This window comes from Rhopalosiphum maidis, chromosome 3 (genome assembly GCF_003676215.2).
Source record: "Rhopalosiphum maidis isolate BTI-1 chromosome 3, ASM367621v3, whole genome shotgun sequence".
In the NCBI taxonomy this organism is placed as follows: domain Eukaryota; kingdom Metazoa; phylum Arthropoda; class Insecta; order Hemiptera; family Aphididae; genus Rhopalosiphum; species Rhopalosiphum maidis.
The window spans coordinates 44383273-44406536 of NC_040879.1; the positions used below are offsets into that span (position 1 = coordinate 44383273).

At 23.2% G+C, this 23264-nt stretch overlaps 1 protein-coding gene across 1 annotated transcript in view; it reads left to right on the top strand.

The window, feature by feature from the left end:
• LOC113555565 (collagen alpha-5(IV) chain-like) overlaps positions 1-23264 on the top strand; it is a 42344-nt gene that overhangs the window by 2267 nt on the left and 16813 nt on the right. Inside the window, 16 exon segments of the mRNA XM_026959994.1 lie at positions 14342-14456; positions 15517-15596; positions 15937-15981; positions 16119-16253; positions 18009-18095; positions 18758-18808; positions 18810-18821; positions 19588-19657; positions 20628-20812; positions 21186-21222; positions 21685-21756; positions 21822-21874; positions 22030-22156; positions 22514-22554; positions 22616-22664; positions 22778-22837. Coding sequence (XP_026815795.1) covers positions 14342-14456; positions 15517-15596; positions 15937-15981; positions 16119-16253; positions 18009-18095; positions 18758-18808; positions 18810-18821; positions 19588-19657; positions 20628-20812; positions 21186-21222; positions 21685-21756; positions 21822-21874; positions 22030-22156; positions 22514-22554; positions 22616-22664; positions 22778-22837 — 1219 coding nt within the window.

Sequence of the window (23264 nt, forward strand, 5' to 3'; positions counted from 1 at the left end):
GCCTGTCATGTATCATTTTGAGTGCACATCATTAGGACAGATATTTTCGATATTGAATCTTTTTATTGTTTAGTATAAAAAATGTAGTTAGATCATGATAGCGTGATAGTATGTTCACTATTACGTGTTTCATTACTTAATAATTCTGTGTATAACAAATACGGTCATTTTCAAAAAAAGTATAAACACGTTTATAAATTATAAATTTAAAAAAAATGTTTACTAAGATTATACCTATAGAAAACATCAAGAATTTAAGATAATTGTAAATAACTTACACGTATAACCAAATAAAGTGCGATTTAGTAAATGTATTTACATATAATATGTAACGTTTATAATTATAATTAATCGTTATCAATCAATGGTTAAAGAAATTAAGTTTATAATACGTTTGTCTGTTGTACAGGTTAAAATTATGTAATATTTATAAAATTAATTTTGTTATTAGCAAATTAACATTAAACATATTCTTTAATAAAATATATAGTGAAACCTTGCTGTCATAGTTTGTAGCTTATACAGTAATATTATATTTAAAATACGTATATTTTAAAATAATTAATCTGGTTTGATATCATGACACATCGACAAATCTACAAAATTATTGATTTTTAATAAATATTTTATTTTTATAATGTTCATGGAATTTTATTTTAATTGAAAATTGTCAATAAAATTAATAAAATGTAATACACTATAAATTTTATAATAAATTATAAAATAATAATACAATATTTATTATTTTATTATTCTTATTTTCTGCGATTTATTTACACTATATTTATTTACTATGTTATTCTAACTAAATTAAAGCTTTGGTAATATATTCTTATAATTTACGCAAGGTTTATAATTTTCTTTTGAAAATCATGAGCATTGTAAGTCGTACAATATAAGTCATAGTAGTTTTTTCTCAATTGAACATTTTTAAATTTTTTTTTTATTTGATAACATATTTGTAATAAATCGAATTGTCAAAATAGATTTCATTTGAAAATTTAGTGGCTTTCGTTATATTCTATAGGATAAACTGTCCGTCTTTCTATTGCTCAAGCTTGCTATTCGAGCAAATGTATTCTAACTTTTTTTTTAATTTTTCTAAATTAAATATAATGTGTATTTAATTGTTTAACTTATAATATGAAATGATTCGATAACTCCGTTTCCGAAAAACCAAAAATGTCCCAAGTGGTGCGTATTGTGTAATTGGTATGGTAATTTGTATTGTATGCGTATTAAGTGATTATTATTAAGTGTGAATATAGTGTAAAATAAATATCGGAGAGCTTTCGCCCAATTACCCATATGTCAATAAATAAATAAAGCAAAGTTAAGTTTAAAATAACTTCCTAAGACTTTCAAATTAATTGTTTTACTTAAATATGATTAACATTATACAATTCTTAATGTACAAAATGTCTAGTATTTACTGAGTTTAATTTCAAAAAAGTAGAAAAGTAATTTACAAGTAAACTTCTTAACAAATTCAAATTTTGTGAATATCAGAATAGTTAGGATTACACCTACTTCAAACAAAGTATATAATTTTTTTAAAATATCGAACATCCTATATTTATTTTAATTTGAAATGTTCGTGCCTTTACACAACTTGGTGAATATATTATATTCAGATGTATTATGTATTATAAACCTGTACAATTACTTATCACAACTATATTTTCAGTATTGAAAATAGCATAAAATTGTTTGATAATATAGGTATGATGTACTTTTTGTAACTCCCTCTTAAACAATTTTATCTTATATTGTATTCTCATTTCTAAGTAATTGTTGTTATCATTTGTACTCCAAAGTATAGCAATTTGTTTAAATTGAAATAATTATTTTTACATACAGTTATATAGGATGTTCTATACCATAATACTTTAATAAAAAGTAATAAAATCGAATTAAAATTTTTTAAATTTTATTTTTATTACTCAAATATTTTTTGAGATACATAAAATACTAAATGTTTCTTAATTAAATAATAATAACTGCAATCGAAAAAAAAATATTTATTTTATTGTAATGTGGCTTATATATTACAATATTGTATAATATGTTAAACATTTTATATTCTAAAATGCGTACAGCTTATTACCTATTAATTATTAATTTCCAAAAATAAGGTGGGATAAATAAAATATAAGAAAAGTTATAGAAGAAGACAAGCACTCTTGTATAACTTAGTTGGTCAAATTATAAAAATATAATTTACATATAAAATACCTAGATTATAATTACATGCGATTAAGTTTAAAATAAGTTTTTGATTTATCATATTTTTATTATTATTTTATACATTTTGTATTTTTAATATTTAAGGACTTTTAATTAACTAAATAAATAAGACGCAGGTACGTAGACTGTGAGTGCGCAATTAAAAATGACAAACTTCAATACATTTTTTAAAATATAAAAATAAACTTAAAATTATTGATATCAGCAATGTATTATGTTGTACGTATATGCTATACAAAATATGAACAATTACTTTTATATCATGTTTGATATAATTATTTTTCAATAATAAATAATATCAAACGTGGCATGGGCCATGAATGAAGTATAGGCACATTAGAAACTTTAACTTATGTAGTTGCATCAATCGAAATAAGATTGGATGTCATTGAACGGTCAGTTCAAATTACAATGTTTCAAACCCCTCTTATTTTCATCACTATTATGGCACTACTTATATTACTTAGTTAATCAGATAAAAATGAAAAATGATTAAGAATAAGCACTATTGATATAAGTGGTATGTGAATAAAAATTGTGCTGCATCATAAAAAAAAAAAGTTCACGGCTTTACTGAATAACAGTATATGACGTAAACGTACGCTAATATATTTCTACCTTAAAATCTTTATGGCACTATTTAAACAGATAAATGATATAAAGAATTTATTTAAATTATAATATTTTTATCAAGCTAATCAAAATTATTAATTTTTTTTTTTTTTTTTACTGCAATATTAATATGTTCATCAATATTAATTATTACGCAATCAAATAAATTAAGTCACATTTAATAATTATAAAACTCTTTGTTTAAATATTACATAAATCTTTTATGATAATACAACAATATAAGTATTGTTTAGGTTAATATAATTAAAATTAATTTAAAACTTTTAAAATTATATCTTATAAATGTGTACTATATTCTTATATTATGTAATATATTGAAATTATTAGATGAAAATAATTTATTTAAAATGAGTTATCTTTTATGTACCTATTGATTAACTAATATAATTAATTTTATAGTTATTTATATTCTCAGAAATAATTTTCAAAGCAATTTAATACTAAAAATATTTTTAGATCGAATCACTACCTCTTGTCTTATAAATTTAATATATTATACATTATATTGCAATTTAAAACTAAATTAAGTTTCTAGTCATTGTATTATGAGAATATTGTGGTAAAGACGACTAAAATAATTTTTATTAAAATGAGCTTCATTTTGAATAGGTTTACAGATGTATTAATATATTATTAACTAAGATTAAATATAAACTACTGGCCCATATATTGGTTTAATATATAAATAAAAAACTTACGTTTAATTAATAATTTAAAAATAAAATATGATTCCATTATTTTATTCATATTTATACTTGATAACAACTCAGATATTCCATAAGCAAATTTCGAAAAATATGATGAACATACATTTTTGCAATTTAAAACAATATAGTACATATATTTATTTGTATATGGAAATTAAAAACGGATTCATGGTTAACAAATATATATATATATATATATGACAAGATATACCTAAACGATTTGATTATCAGTTAAGTTATATTAATCTACTTGATTGTATTATGTTGATTGACAACAACCGTGAATTTTAAGGTGGTGGCGATAAAATCAGGATCCTGACTGAACAATTCGATAGATGGTTTCGGAATTTAAGAATTTTCTCTTAACAACATCGATGAAAACATGTTTTATGTTTGATGAACTTAACGAGAAGTGAATATTGGGGTGTCCTATTTGACAATTCAAAAACTGTTTGATGTTTTTTGTGACCTATTGTCTTGTAATTGTTACTTCAAACATTTGAACAATTCAAAAAAATAAGGGCAAAGTTGATAGTTCCATATGAGTTAGTATATATCAGAGTGTGACGATTTGAGAAAGGGATTATTGCCACTTGTAATGATATTATGGAATATTTATCAGCCTGATGATATGTTCGTTCATATAATGGCTGAGAAAATAGACTATTTTAATCTTTAATAGTTATTATTTTGTAGATTTAATACATACATTTAAATTTGTAAATATTTTTATAAAATTTGTTACTATATAATTAACTTATTAATTGTATAAATCTCAGTTATAATAGTACAGACTGTGAAATGGACATTTAAATAACTCTATTTATAAGAGTACATATAAGCTATATTATGCAAAATACATAAATTTGCTATCTTTAATACTTTACTAGTTTACCATATTTTGTGGAATATTGGAAAATTAATTACCGTGGTTGTCAGATCAAAAATGAAAAAATGAATAGTTTTTTTACTGTAATTTAATGCTTATCCAAAAACATCCAAACCACAAAAAGCTCAATTTTGAACATATAGCCACTCTTATTCAAAGTATTATTTGAATAACAATGAAATTGTGCTTAGAGATACTTAGAAGTCAAATTAAATATTGAATATTTTTGTTCTTTATACTAATAGTAAATAAATAATTTTGAAAGCTTTTAATAATATCTGCAATGAGCTTTAATAACAATTTAGAAATAATTGATAAAATAACTTAATAGTAAATATTTGTTTTCCTACTTATTTATCTAACACAATAAAGTTATATTTATGTACACGTATTACTATATAGGTAAGTCTTGTAGGTAAAATATGAATGATAGATATTTATTACCTACTGGTCAAATAGGACTTATTTTTAACTACCAGTTCAATTCAAGATGGAGTATATATTTTTTTAATGACCGTCATTGAATTTAAGTAAAAAATTGTACAGTCTATTATTTGTTATGTTTTCAACGAATATATTTTATCATACGTATTATAACGTTAAAATATTAAAAACCACCGTTTCAATATTATCATTATTTTATGTAATAGTATTGTCGAAATGAACTGGAAGTCCGTTATCCGGTCAATTGAATAATATGAATAATATTTGTCGGCCTAATTTAAATATAACGATAATTATTGTGTTATACATTTATCAATTTGCGGTAGTTGTGTTACTGCAGATAAGACGGCGATTTATATAACATGAATCAATAATGAACACTTGCCTAGTATATAATATAATAAATACACACACACACACACACACACACACACACACACACACACACATATATATATATATATATAAAGATAATAATATTATATTCGGGGAAACTATTCGTTTCCTGTGTACCACTATCATAAAAAAACATCATTAATGGCCATTTTACTATCAATTATTAATTATTATACCTATACGTGCATAATAATTTCATGTACATAACGGTAGTTGGCCTTATTTTTGATTTCTATTATATTATTATTACTATTATTATTTAGCATTTTAATTCATGATCTAATTATTCATTTTTTTATTTTTCTAATAGCATAATCATATTCATTACATTGCACTTTTTTCTACTAAGCATTCATAAAAAAGCAAATTAATTTTTTTGCGATTGATACAAATTTAATCAACGAAACATTTTAATAATGACCGGTAGGTATATGGTCTAAAGTATTTTTATTTGGCTTATTATAATATATATATATCTCATATTTGATATATATTATTACGACGTTTATTTTATTCGCAATTGGTTAATTTTTTTTATGTTCATATTTTGATAAATCGTGATATCGAAGGTTAAACACCGCATTTGGAATCATTGCCTACCAATACTTACAATTAATAATAATTATCAAACTACATGACTTGTTATAAATACAATACATGACCTGTTGCATTTTGAGTGTGTATAAGATGAACGATATGATTTTATTTAAATTGTAAATTTATTATTTCACATTTATTGACTTATATTGTATACCTTTATTTTTAATTAATTGTTGTATTTATAGATACATGATTTTCAAAATAGATAAAAATCATATATAGGTATAGTGGTATCTGTAAACTGTATGCCAATGAAATATTTTATTTCTTAAGTTACGACAACGAATAAACACTTCAAGTGTGAGATACACTCATACCAGTTGCAGACTGTGACTATAATAAATGAGCTTCGGGAAACTAGCATAAATGATCTAAGTATTCCAACAATTTTTATGATAAATATGACTGCATCCGAATTGATTTCCATACCTGAAAATTGACGTCCGAATTAGTTCCCAACATTAGAATGTTCAACACACATCCGATTTAGTTCTCGATAAACACTTTCGAAAAAGGCGAAATACAATCTAATAACACTTATAATAATACCAGCAAGTTCAACATTTGATTCTATTGCGCACATCCATACGTCTTTCAATTCATGGATGTATTAAAATAACTTCAAATTAAAGCATATGTAAAATTGCGAAGTACTACAAAATCTTAAATCTAAAAATAAGGAAATAATAATTCCAGTATATTAAAACAGAAATGGACAAATATAAAAATAATTAAATAAATAGATTAGAGTTTATACAAATGTTTGTTATACATCTTTACCTCAATAATACATTAATACACAATACTTATATAAAAAAAAAAAGAAATGGACGAATTAAAAAGATATTATATTTATTATTATATATTTTATATTTTTAATTAAAAAAAATACATTATCATTATTATATTGTTTATGATTACTACTTACTATCTACTATGACAAAAAATTATAAAAATTAAAGTGGTAAAATATCATAATTTTTAACCATAACTGCATAATACTATGTGAACAGTCCTAAGTGGCTAAGCCTGTATAAAATAGGAAAGAAAATTGAAAATGCTTTGACCCGGGAATGCGGGAACCATCTCGAATATACCCTTTATAACAAATCGGGAACCATTCGGATATAGGCATATATATATAATGTAAAGCTACATTAAAAATAAAGTGATATTTATTGGAGTGACTTTAATTTGAATTTTAAGATTTTAACTTAAATTTTTTGTACTAACAAAAGAGTAAAAAAAAGTACCAATGCATAGATTAATTTAAAGTTGGTCATACTAAATAGCTAAATAGCACACAAAATGTCGACCCCAATTTTCATCTATTTAGGCGGCAATTGGCACATATATTCTCTAGTCCTGTCCTGTAAATTATCTATAAGAACCATTTATGTGTATGTGAAATTTGAGAAACAGTGATATATAATATTATGTTCTCGCCATTTAGATGTTCTATAAAATACGTTTTGTCCGTATTGATATTTGTATAGCTCAAAAAAGAGATTTTCTAAAAATAGAACCATCCAAAGCCGAACAAAATACGCATTGAAATGAGTGTAATAATTTTATTTGCACACGTTTTCGCGAGGTTAACGTGTTCTATTTGGTACTATAAAAATACGAATAGAAACTCTAAATGGATAACAATTTACTGTACCGTTTATAAAATATTTCAGCATTTTTAAAAATAATTTATAACAAATAATAAATTAAAACAATTTTTAAGAAGTGCATGTGAAATACTTAATAAAATAGTGAACATTTTGAATTCTATAGTCAGTTTGTATTTTACATGTTTTTATAGAGATCAATAAGTGAACAAAAATAATATACTTATATATTTTACGTATATTATATTATAATTGTAAACAATTTTAATTTAATCGTATGTAGATAAAATACTTTTATTTTGAATAAAAAAAAATAACTATAAGCATAATTAACTGAACTAATAAGTAAAAAAAAATGTATATATATTTTCACAACTAAAATTAAACGAATACCAGTTGAATGTATTGCTAGTTGCTACGTCTTGTTAAAGGCGTGTTAGAGTAAATACATTTTTTTATGACAGTTATTACCGCTAAGACATTTCTTATTTTTGCAACCTTAAGAGTCACTTGTATAATAAATGATAATTTGGCTACACACTTTTGGCAATTCCGTAAATATAAAAAAAATACTGATCATTATCTATCCTAGAAAATTATTAAATTACACGCGTACATTATAATAAATAATTTAATAATATAGTATATATACCTGTTTAAATTTTAGCATGGTAAAAAATGATCGATATTTTTTTTAAATCATAAATTGCTTAAATATAAGATTCAAAACTATTATTTCATATTTATTGGTTAATATTTTTATTTATGATTCTTTATACTTGGTTTCCATTATTTTTTTTTTATAAAATCACAAATAACAATTTCGTTAAAATAAAACTGACTTAAATCTTTAAGTCTTCTTTTTCAAAATATAATGTGTCAGCTCTAATCAGACACTCAAGAAAACAAAAATCATAAAATTTGTTTTTTTAAGCACTAAATATATCAAATAAAAAAAATAAAACGACTGATATATACTCAAAAACATATGGCGGTCTTCACGTTCTAGAGAAATATTTTAACCGAAAAAAATAAAACACAATTTATAAATTATTTATAATTTTGTATTTTTTAAGTCATCAAAAATTGGATAAAATAACCATTTTTCTATATTCTAAATTTAGTGTTATACATTTTTAATATATTTAACAATATAGTAATATATTACTTAAAAATCATACTCAAATAAATATTTGAAATCAATTTTGTTTAAATTTTTCTGATGTAAATATAATAAAAATATATTTTGTTTAGTTATAATATGGTAATTAATTATCTGCTAAATAGAGTAAGAGTAATACCTACTGCTCCAAGTATTAATGCATAATTTTTTTTTTATGGTTTAAAAATGAACGGTCAATGGAAGATAGAGTTTGTTTAGTATAAATTGTTAGAATTTGACAAACATTTTTATTTTTAGTATGTCTAAATCTTGTTCAATAATCTACAAAACATTAAACGTGTCAAATTATATGCATTATAAGTTCAGTAATATAATCAAAATGATTAAGAATAATGCTTATTGTTAATTAATTTGTTTTTTTTTTAACGTAAACAAAAAATTGTAATTGGCACACACCTAATAGTTATTTACCGGAAACTTGAAATCATTTTATTATTAATTGGATTCTCTGTGGAGGCCATTTTTTATGTTGTGATCAGCGAACACGTGTTTAAAGGTCTAGTATATTTCTAGTAGTTTGACCTATGCTATTGTGCAAAAAAAAAATATGCACGTATTTCAATTTATATAAAACAATGTTTAAAACAAAACTATATTTATCTACAGGTCCATTGAGAATATTATTTTTAATTGAATATATTTTTTTTTTATATAATATATAATTAATGCATTTAAATTTTTATATAAAAGTGTTGATATTTTATTTATTTTAATAATATGTATATGTACCCTTATCCCTTATAGATTCTGTTCAAATACGCACATGTTCTAGCCCTATTTATCTGACCTATTTAAAATTATTGAATTTATTATATTATGTTACTTTATTAAGTTATTTAAACTATTAAGACATAAAGTTCACCGTTAGGCAAGAACTTGAAAACCGTGTAAAAGTTAGGTACATATAAACACTGTTCATTTTTATCACCAATATCAAATTAATGTAAAATATATCGTTGTTATTCTACGAAATGACTTTTGAACTACCGTTACTATAATAAAATTATATTGTACAACTAATATATCAATGCAAATAATATAATGAAATGTACTCCTTGTCTCCTTGCATAATGTTTAATAACCAATAATGCACATAATGTAATATAATATTAATAATAATGTATTTGTAAATTTAATTATATTAAAGAATATTTTAAAACATGATACCTAATAATAACAAACTAATAATTTTTAAAAGGTACCTCTACCCATTATTTTAACTATAATATATTGGCATTGCTAATTAGTATATCTATCAATTGTATACACCATCTCAAGTTTTAAACACATTAAAAAACGTTATGTTTTAAATAATTTGTAATATTTAAATTTAATCAAAATGATTATATTTACTAAAAGTTGTGGATAGCTTTATTCTTATATATGCGATTGAAAATCAAACAAAATTCAGTAAATAATTATTATAGTTAAAGTTGTATTTATAGAATTATTAGAAAAGCTAAAAAATATAAATATATGTTTGTATTGACCTCCTATATATTTAAATATATAATGAATTATCATATTTTATATTTGATATACAATTATATTATAATAACCATCGTAATATATTTGTTTAAAATTTTGTTCCGTTGTTGATTAAGCAATAGTTAAAATTTATCGATATTTATTTGGCAATCCGGTTATATTTAATACGTCTTATATACATAAGAATAAACACACCTTCATTGTTTTCGTAAATTTTTTTCTATCTATTAAAAGATAATAATATATTAGATTTAACACCACTAATTGGATATAATCATATTTGAATTAACAAAAATTACATCATAATATAAGTATGTGACCCAAATTCTCAAAAAACGAAACATTATCTAAGAAATAATTAATACTATAGAAATCTATAACATCAATATTATAAACTTGTAATAGGTATCAAACATCAATAATTAATCATTTTAAAATATTTTCAATAAGGTATAAAATATTTAAAAAAAAATTACCTTTATGATTAAAAACAACAAAATTATCAATTTTTTCAGTTATTAGTTATTACATTTAAAAAATAATTTCAAATGGAATAAAATAAACTATAAACTGTTTACTTAGATTTTTAAAACTGTGATAAATCTTTCGATATTATTTTTTTTTAATATTGGTAAAACACACATATTAAACATATTATTATACACATTAATTACATTTTAAATTTAAAATCACAGTATTTTTAAAGAAAAATCCGGTTATAATAAAACAACTATTGATATTTCTTTAAATAAGTATGTACTATAACAATTTTGGTTTTTTTTTCCATAAAACAAGTTAGTGAAAATAATTCATATTCCTATTTTGAAAATTAAGCTTAATTAAAGTTGTAAAAAACTGTTACACATTTCAACTAATTTTTAAATGCGATTTATAAATTTTCCTTTAGCTTCCGCCTTTTATTTCTAACCATACTCTTCATAACGATCTCCGTATGAGAACAATAGATGAGGAACCACTCATTTTCTACACACGTTTTCATAAACGATTTCGAAACCATCCTAACCCTCTTATAAAAGATCTGTCCATCCTTACTCTTCCAGGGAATCCTAACCGAAGATTGAAAATAAAATGGTGCCGTGACCTTTTACACAATTTCAATGTCTAAGGTCCCACAATGGGAAAAGTTATATTAAAATAATAAAATTATAATTATATACAAAAAAAAAAGAACTAATTAACCAATAGCCAAGAGTCACTAATGGGTGGCTGCTAAATCACACCATTCATGTTATTATTATTACACTCATCTAATGAACTTATTGTGAAATTGTGTATAGATTGTTTATGCCAAAAAAAAAAAAAAAATGAAAAAAAAAACCTATATAAAAATATATAGTTATTCATTTTATTATTTATCAATAATATAATTTTTTAAGTGAGTAAATGCAATTTATTTATTTTTAGAGTGTATGTACCTATTTCGAAGTTAGTACCTCTATTAGTATTTTAGATATATAGTGGGGCTAAAGAAGAATCCTTTTTTTTATTATATAAATATTAAGATTCACTTTCATTAGTAATAAAAAATTATTATAAACAATACAAAAAAGTTTATAATTCTCGTAAAGTACTATTACTTCGCTCGATATCGATTTATCATTAGTTTTTAATTGATTACAAAAATAAATAATTATATATCTAAAATTTATCTATGTATCTTAAACTTATAATGTGAAATTCGTGTAAGATTAATACTTACATTTTTTACACATAAATACATCATAGCCATAAAAATGTCATCATAGCTTAAATGTATAAATTAGTTGTATGTAATGTTTTAGTCGTATAGAAAAGTTTATAGGCATACAATATTATGTTTTAATCATCAAATTTTAAACAAATTCCTACTTGCAATTTATCGCAATTGATGGTTGGTACAAAATATACTTTATTTATTTATTTTTTGTAGCACAATAATCGTAAAAATAAAATTTTTATAAATTACACATACTCAATACTTTCAAATGAATTAAACATCCTTGGCACGTGGATATGAATCGGAAGTACTTACGTATGGTTATTTAAAAAGGACTATACAACAGTTGGATTATCATCCGGAAATCCTAGTAGCGTAGGCTGCGATTGCCTTTATTTCACAACGGGTGTTGTCAACTAATTTTATTGAATCGGTACGTTAAGAAATTTATAATCTTATCGTTTGAAACTAGTGACCGGATGTCCGCGAGATACTAGTCATTCATATATTATATATCCTATCCTGTTTTGAAAAAACGTTTAATGCTACATTTATTTTCAGTGTTGATTACAATTTTGATATGAACAATAATATCATAATGACGATTTTTGATCATAATGTATTAAAATATGATAAATTGTATTACCTAACTAAATTTAAACACTATTTAAAAATCCGTATTCAAATATTAAAAAAAAATATTTATGGTAAATAAAAAATCACAATAATAGCATAGGAAAATTTATTATTTGTATACCTTTATGATACTGATACAGTTCAATTACCTTTTTAGGTATAAATTTGTGTTTTCCACAATAACTTTCATTAATTTCGCATATATCGTAGTCTTAAAAAATAACTTTATTGTTCATACACTATAAATTAATTAATTTAAATTATAATAATATTATATACGAGCTAGGCCCTTTGAACACATATTTACATGTTATAAAACTATGACAGTTAATAAATAGTATTACACAGTATACAAGGTGATTATTGTTCACTGTACACTCATATCTCGAAAAGTATTGACTTTTTTTGACAAAATTTAGTTACATACTTTTCTATAATAGTATAAAACTTTTTTTTTCAACATTTATATTGCGGAGTAAGCTACAGTAGAACCTCGATTATCGGTCCCCCAATTAACCGTATTTCTCGGTTAACCGTCAGGCCACACTTGCAAGGACTACTTACGCGTTGCAGTAAATAATAATATATTATATATAATCCGAAACTTTCCGGCAATATCTGCTAAATACGCGATAGGTACATATATAAATATATATATTTTACGGGTGAGATAAAAACAGTTAATTGCGATAAAGATCACATTTTGTTTTTGAAAAGTCATTTAGTTATATATTACACGTGTGTTCGATTGCGTTTTTAGTCTCTTTGTGTACAAATATTTTAATTATATCATAATTACTAAAAATAAATAATAAATAATATGTATGTTTGTTTAAAAAAAATTGTGTTGCTCGCTTAACCGTCTTTTCGATTATCCGTCAAAGCTCTGGTCCCGAGACTGACGGTAAATCAAGGTTCTACGGTACTATCAACATTTGATTTTCAAATGACAACCTTTACTAATCATACGATATCATTATTCATAACTGCACTCGATTGGACCATAAGAACTTGTGTCGCTGAACCAATTTTGTGTTGTTGGGCTTAACTGATATTACAATGAATTTAATTTTTATCAAACTTAAAGATAATCTATGTTTGACGTTGGTCATTTACGATATTTATGTGTAGGTATGAAAATATTATAATATAAAAATATTGATAACATAGTATATAAGCAAAGAACATGTTTTAAACTTAAGTTTGATAATAGGAAAATGTACTCTAGTAACAGCTAAGAATACAAAATTGGTTTTGTTAAAAACAAAGTAGCATCTATATTGCCATATTATATCTAATATTGCATCTTTTTAAGAATAAGTCAGAGACAAAATTGTTATGTTATCCTGATTTGGCGTCCTCTTAAAAACATTTTAAAAAGTGAAATAAACAGTATAGTCAAACAATCTATTCTTAGTATAATACTAATATATTATATTATAAAACGCTAATATGTCATATTTTTATAAAAATGTTTATTTTATAAATTATGTTAGTATTATATTTTTTTCGTTAAAACGTATAATACGACGCTTTCGTATTATGATTTATAGTCATATCATAAATTATGATTATGTTTTAATTTTATCAATATTATTATTATTATTATTATTATTATATTATAATTAACTAATGTCAAATTGTTTAGGAATATTTCGTTTTATGTGTTATAAACAAATATAAATCCATTTTTGAATGACCTTAGTACTTTAAAAACTAAATTATAATAAACTAAAAGTTCTATTCAACGAACGTTAATTTGAAATGTATGATTATTTTGTATAGGCTTGTAGAGGATGCACCAATCCATTTAAATGCGACTGTAAAGGAATTGTCGGAGAACCTGGTGACAAAGGTATTTTTGGACTACAAGGTTCAGAAGGACCTCCAGGAGAAACAGGTTTGTTATTAAAATAATAGTTATAATTATAATTTAGTTTTTTATGTGTATTTAATTTAATAATATTTTCATTTTGTATTTACAAATACATTACTAAGCCAATAAGGAAGGAAAAAATATATTTATGATATCAGGTAGTACCATCACACAATTATAAATATGATATAAAAATTATGATTTTTGAAATTTTCTATTACACTTAAGGAAAATATTTTAAAATCTTGGATTTATTATTTTTTTTTGTTGCTTTCAAGAATATGCTGTGGTAATAAAACCGCTATATTTTTTTTTCAAATGGGAACCAACCCTTTATTATTGTTAACTATTCAACAGATGAAGTTATTTAAATTTTGATGTATGTAAATCGAAATTTGAGCAAGTGGTATGCGAGTTATTCAAATTTGTGTATTAAGTGTTATAAGTACGTTATATGATTAAAATATATTATAATCGGAATCTATTATATTAATATTATTTCAGTTATAATTCTCATTTTAAAATGTTTTTTTTATATCACAATTTATTAGTTTTAAGTAATTTTAACAACAAATTGACACGAATAACATGATTGTGTAATACTTTATTTTCATTAAAAAAATCATACTGTGTTGTCAAAATTAAGACTGATCGTGTTTGGAGCTCACTATTTTTACATAAAAACTGTTGATTGGGTTATGTAATTTGCTCGATTTTAGTAATCATAAATAATATACTATTCACTTCGAATACTCGAAAGTACCTCACACCGGTTCTACATGGAGAGACAAAACAATTAAATTAAACCAATAATTTAAAAATGAAAATAGTCTGTTATTATCTACTAGTTGAGTTTTTTTTTTTATTATTTTAATATAGTGACCCCGGCGTTGTGCTCAAAAAGTTTTTTTTCTTATACATATACTAGTCTTGATTATAAATGTTTATTTTGTTATTAATATTTAATACTGTTTTAATATTTTTTTAGTAAAGAAAAATATGTTTATGATTTTTAATTATCATTAATTTAATCATGTACCTATATCTGCAACAATTTTTAATCAACTTTTCGTTTATATTTCAGGTCAGGATGGTCCACCAGGGTCAAAAGGAGAAAAAGGATCGTTTGGTGAACGAGGAGATACCGGTTTAAAAGGATATCGAGTATGTACATATTATTCAAATAATATAACATACCTATGTAATTACACTTTAAAATACATTAAACATTTTTTTTTTTTCAAAATCACAAAAATTATAATAAGTCAGTTGCATGGTTCAACCACTTGAATCCGAATAAAAATTTTAAAAAATAAACTAAATGTTTTCAGCAGTTTTTGAAAGACATTATAATATGTTACATGTTTACGATCAAAATAGAAAATTTAAAAGATACAAAAAAATTTAAGTTGTATTTTAGTTTTTTAAAAACTTCATTTTTTTTTTAAATAAAATATTATTATGTTGATATTCAATTTAAAATTTATTTCTAACACTTTTTCAGGGTGAAAATGGTTTACCTGGTTCACAAGGAATTGACGGTGATAAAGTAAGGAACAATTAAGTATCTTAAAAATTCAATCTTATATTATCGCTGGGAAAATTAATGTTTTAATTTCTCCAGAATATTAATATCTTACAATAATAGTAAGAATATCATGTATTATTTTAACTTCACTGTTTTAGGGATATCCAGGTGTAATTGGACCACCAGGACTGAAAGGATTAGAAGGATGTAATGGAACGGATGGTAATGACGGACTTTCAGGCGAAGATGGAGTTCCCGGTGAAAGAGGTTTAACAGGACTCGATGGTCTACAGGTGCGTATTATAATTAGCTAATATTTAAAATCTGTAAAAAAAATCATTATAAAAGCTAATAATTAAAAACTGGGGAAGTCATTTTGACAAATAATTGTTGTCAAATGTATATTGCCATTGTAATGGATGTATTAAATTGTAATTCAATGTTATATATAAGAAATCTTGGGAGTCAGAATTCGAATTTCAAATAATAATGCAAATTATGCCCACGTATTTTCTAAATTTTTAAATAAGAAAAATTTATGTGAGATATTTTATCAAATATTTAAGCTTTGACATTTTTATTAATAGGTACAAAAATTTGAATGCTTATAAAAAGTTGAACATTTGTTCGAATATTATAGAAATTGTTTGATGTATAGACAGTTATAGTTAAAATTATATAGTGTAATATATCAAGATTCTACGTATATTAATTGTTTTTGATTAACAACAAAATAACAAAAATCATTTGACGAGAAATTATTAGATTATTTCATATAGTACTTTACAATTTATCAACTTCAATCGCTCATAAAAAAATCTAAAGATTTACGATGAATTACTTTTTTCCATTTTCATCAAGAAAAAAACATATAAGGAACGTGTATTTATATATATAATTTTTAGCTGTAATAATTAAAAATTAAATTTATCTTAAACCTCAAAATTATTTAGGTATTTTTGATGAATTTAAATGTATTCATATTGTTAAATGGTACTTTCAATAAGTAATAGTAATAGTAATATAAAAAACGCAATGTTTTCGGGAAAAATTTAACCAACTGTGATACTTGCTAAAAGTAAGATAAATTACTTTATTAGCTGTATATAAAATATAAGCTGAAAAACAAATTCAATTAATTCGTGAATAATTTCTTTAATAATAATTTAAAAAATAATTTCTTTAAACAAAAGAACGCTAACTCCACATAGGTTATTTTCGTCTTACAAAATATATACAACATAACACATTTTTGTTTAGTGTAATACTTATTGTATGTTGTTGGATTTAATATTAATGTGAATATTATAAATGTAAAAGGTGAGAACATTATCTGTGCTTACGAGTAAGTTATACCCGCTGTGGTGTCTGTCTCACTAACGTACATTATAGCAAATTTGCGTTCAGCAGAATAAATTTTGTGATGTTAGCTTTAATATTAGAGTATATTTACCCATTATCAAATTTAAAGGTAAGAACATCATCTGGAAAATGTGTAATGTTTTTGTTGATATTATGATTTTAAAGTGAGTTATAGCTATGTAAAATACTACAACTTTAAGATATTATAACTCACTTTAAAATCATAATATCAACAAAAGCATTACACATTTTCCAGATAATATTCTTATCTTTAAGTTTTATAATAAGTAATTTACTTTAATATTAAAGCCACCATCACAAAATATGTTCTGCTAAACGTAAATATGCTATGATGGATGTTTGTTAACCGATAGTAGTATCTTTATTTTTAAGATATTTTAATTCAGTTTTGGTATACTTACAACTTACAAAGATTAATTTCTAAACTAAATTTAAAATATTCATCAATTTAAGTACATAGGTATGAATTCAAATTGTTGTTACTTATGAAACCAACAAAATCAAATAATTTAGATTAGGTATCTTATTACATTATATACACTGTTAAATATTTGTTTAATAGCGTTCAGGCTGAAAAACGTATAAATATCACAATAGTTATATAAAATGCCCAATAGTGATGAATACTGGTTATTATTGAGTTTGTTTAAATCATTATTTTTTAGGGATTAAGAGGAGATCCCGGTGATGGAGGTGCAAATAGCAAAGGCCTTAAGGGTGACAGAGGTGAATCAAGTTCACCAGGTACACAAGTAAGTAGATAATAATTTTTTTTCATACCATATATATTTATAAATTATTTTTAGTAAAGTCCTTGCAGATAATTAGATATTAATGTGGAATACAATTCCTTAAGGAATGTGAAATAAAAAAAGTTTTTTGTTGTGCATATTCATATTATGATAATTTATTTTAAAGAAAATAAGACTAAGTATAAAAAGAATCATCAATATCATTATTTAACAATAATATATATATATATATTATGTCAAAAAAATAAAATCTCGTTATTTTAAATTTTTAAAAATTTAATATACGAAGAATATAATCCTAACCAGCCGACTAAATATCTATTACATTTGTATAAATATGAAATGGACCGGAGAAATTTATTTTGTACTTCTTCAATTTAATTACAATCAGTTAAAGTACATTTTCCCCACTTTTTTTTAATTCAAACGTGTCATGTAAGTTAAATAATAGTTTTGAATCAAAAATGACATCATATTCTTTGATTTTTAGATGTCCAGTTTAAGCAATTATTAGATAGCTTATAACTAAAATATATAAGAGATTTACGGTTTTTGGAAAGATATAATTTATTGTATATAAAATACAGTTGTTGTTAATTATTTTAAAAGGTGTAAAAATATTTTGCTCCAATTTAAATTATTTTAATTTTTTTTTATTATAGGGTGAACCAGGATATCCTGGAATCGATGGTATACAAGGAGAAATTGGTATACCCTGGAAAACAAGTTAGTAAAATATATTGTGTTGATATTTCGTATTAAACATCTATTTCTGTTTTTCACTGTACATATTATATCTATATTATAGGTTGTTATTACATTATAATTGGTATTAAATATTAATGAGCTAATAAGAAAACAAAAAATAATTTTAGCTATTTAAAACAATTAAAGCGTCATAACGTCAAATTTATTTATTTTTATTAGCTTAACCTAAATTTAATAGATTTTGCCAAACTTATACTTTTTACGAATAAAGGACTTATATTTTTCATCCATAGCCATTCAAAAGTCTTATTTACCTTTCAATGCAATCGATTTTTTTTTTTTTTAGAAAGTTTCTTATTACCTAAAATCAAAACAAATTGTTAAATGATAGTATTTAAAAATATTTATACTTCTTTACAATTTTACATATTGGTAATATATACATTATTATTTAAATTAATTAAACTACCTATTTGAATTTTTTTTTAACTTTAAGTACAATACATAAATAAACTAAAATTTAATTACAATATTTACAATATTATTTTATTATAATCTTATTATGTTAAAAATTATTAAATCTATCATATAATTATTATGAATAGAAGATTATAAAATAATATTTTTACATTTTTTTTGTTTAACTATGTTATTGTCCTTACTATTTTTATTTTATTTTATTTTAACTGAAAACAAACCGTCAAATTGTATTTAAAAATTAATATTAAGCATAGTATTAAATATCTTAATTAGGTTTAAAATGAAATTTATTATATTTTTATAGGGACTTACTGGAGATCCAGGATATGATGGACCAAAGGGTGATACTGGTGACTCTCAACCAGGTTCTAAAGGTAAACTGACGTTATATATTTAATTTATAAAAAATATGCCTATAATACAACTACAAAATAATTTAATATTATATAATAGATATAATAGACAATATTTTTTTTTTTTAATTGTTTTCGATATAGTACACAGTAAGCAATTATTTTATTATTTGAGTTATAAGATAGGCTCCTACCTATATTTTATTTAAATTTAATTATAAATTGATAGATAAATTGAAAATAAAAATTATTGCAAACGCTAGATGTCAGGTAATTGCAGAATAACAAAATTTTAATTAATATTATATAAACATTTAAAAAAGAAATGGTCCATTTTTATTTATTTATTTTTTTTTTTTTAATCAATTTTGAAAGAGAATAAGATATTGAAGTTAGTAAAAAATAAAACACATTTAATTTCTCAATCACGAATTATTTAAGAAAGCTAGTTAAATCCTATTTGTTCACTGCTTTGAAAAAATGTGTACCTAAATGGTGTGTAATTAGCGGTTAATTTTCTATTGATATTAAGCATATCTAGTTAAATTTATACTCATCATCATTAGTAAAATTTCAAATATTATCTGATTACTTGTTTTTTAAGTTATAGTTACTTACTATTTGTGTCGATTATTCCCTATATTGTTATTTGTGACATAAAATGATTTGCTAATTTGTCTTTCTTGTATCCTACATTCTGTATAATAGCCTACAGTATTTATTACATAATATTGTTTACCGTTTCAGCAACGGGAACTTAAATACATCACGTTCTATTAGAAAAAATAACATTTATACTAGACTTGGAAATTCAATATGGTTATCTTAAACTTAACATGAGAGTTACTATAACTGTATTTTTCTTTACTTGTTGAAATTAATTTTTAATAATAATAAAAATGGAATTATTGCACATTAGATACCAGGAAAATTATACAGATATTTTTTACATTATTCGATTAATATATTTTTATATATTTTTACTTTGTAGGTGCTATTGGAGACGAAGGAGATCGGGGAGAACCAGGACCCCCAGGTACACCCGTTGATAATGATCCTCGTTTGGATCCTCCTATTGATGATAATGTATACAAAGGACAACCGGGAGAACGTGGTCCTAAAGGAGATAGTGGAACACCTGGGTATAAAGGCGAAACAGGTGCTAAAGGTCTTATGGTAAGTATATCACTTTAATATGTAATAATTGATAGTATCATTGATATAGGATTTAAAATATAATGATATTTTAAAAGTCAAAATTATATATTAGGTAATAATGTATAAATGAATATTGAATAACTTAACATGCATTATATATTAGTGCACGTGTGCGTTCAACGTTGATATTATGTTTAAAAATAAGTAAAGTGTATTTTCTCAATACAATGTTAAATTGGAAAAGGTGATGAAAATATACTCATAATTTCTTAAATGAGTAAAATATATTACATGTGTTCTTTGACTATGCAATATTTATTTGAGTAGTAATGACTTAGTTTGTTTATACAAACAAGGCAAAGATCTAACACATTGTTATTTTTAATTTAAGGGTCGTCCCGGATACAATGGATTTAAAGGAATAAAAGGTAATTTATATTAATGTTTCATATGATTATAATATAATAGTATATTATTTAATAATAATGTTATTTGTATTTTAAAATATATTGGATGAAATAAATCTTCACGTCTAATAAAGGGCAACACAATAATAAAATATTAGATATTATGAAAACAATCACACAAGTACACAACGCTTTAATTGAAAAGTGTTGAGCAATAACGTAGTTGACCTACAGCCTAAATTGATGTTTATCATATTTAATATATATATATATATTTGTTGTGTTGTGATTAATAATTGTTTAATGTAACGATGATAAACTGTTATGTTGGATATCTGAATTATTATAATTACATTTATAAAAATAATTTCAAAAATGGTTCAATATAATTAAACGTATTCAATACGTTGTTAGAGTTATGTTAAATCAATACAATAAAAGTCTACCACATTCTATGATATTAAAAATCTGTGTATATTTTAGGTTCGCAAGGTAATGTTGGTCAAAGAGGAAAAGATGGCAATGTTGGTCAAGTTGGTCCTAGTGGCATGAAAGGTAATATTTAAAAAAAAAAGTCAATTTTTTTGTTACTAGTTTACGTTATGTTTAATTATGTGCAGGCGATAAAGGAGCTCCGGGATACTCGGGATTAGCAGGTGAAGATGGAGAAAAAGTGAGTACAAAAAATATATTTTATAAGATAATGTATATACCAAGTGTTTGATAATATCAAAATAAATAATTATTATAAATGTGTTATCATTATATCAATATAAAACTAAATTAAACTAATATTCAATTCTACTAATATATCCATTTGTAATAAAGGGTGGAATTGGTGATCCTGGGCGTGTAGGAATTCCAGGAGTACAAGGTATTGAAGGGGAACCAGGCATATATGATCCAAATTTGGATGAAATTAGAAATGGTTCTGAAGGACCTCAAGGACCTATTGGTATGTTGTACTATTTATATTACATAATAATTCATGTAATATATAATATATTCATAATCGAGTTCCACTTTTATATAATTTATAATTATAACTTTTAAAAACAATATGTGAACTGCATAGGACAGATACACAATTAATAACAATATATTATAGTCAATAGATAATTATTAATTTCTTATAATAACTAGATAATAAAAATTAATTTGTTATTTTCTAAGACATACCAATATTATATAAGAAATTATAATGTTACCAAAAATAATCCTTCCTTAAGTTATTTAATTTTTATTTAGCATAATTCTATTATATTTATCTATAAGTTATAAAATAATTTAACAAACCAACGTAATTGTTTAGGTCCTGAGGGTTTCAGAGGAGAAGATGGATTACCAGGAAGGGTTAGTTATACTTTTAATAAATTTAGTATAATTAATAATTCGTAATATTATATAATTTCAGATTGGTCAACCAGGAATTATGGGACCACCTGGTGAACCAGGACCTCCAGGTAATTCTCATAAAAATGTAATTCATATTAATAATATAACTTAATGTTTTTGATATAATTATACATTTTTAAAAACATAACACTTATGCATTGTATATTATAATGTATTTTAGGTATTCCTGGGTCAAGAGGTCCAAAAGGATTATCTGTAAAAGGAGAACAAGGAATTGAAGGTTAATTAATTTTTTAAATACTATAAAATATTTATGTATTAACTGTCTTAGTTTTATAATAATCCTTTGAATAATTATTAAGTCTAATGAAAATAAAAATAAAACAATAAAAATCAATTAAATTTGTTTACTTTGAACAAATATTATTCAGATACCTAATGAAAATTGTTTATCATAAAAACACATAATAATACTCATACAATACTTTGTAAAAATAAGGATAGAACAAAATAAAAAAAATACTTATGAAAATATTCCATGTGCAGACACTGATAATACCAAGTGGTTTTAAGACATCTATACTTATGAATAATCAAATTTTAAAAATTTTTTAAAACAATTATCTATTTCAAAATCATCACCTGCTATTTGATAATTTATTTCTGTATTAAAAACTTTTAAAATTTAGTCATCTGCGTATGTTTAG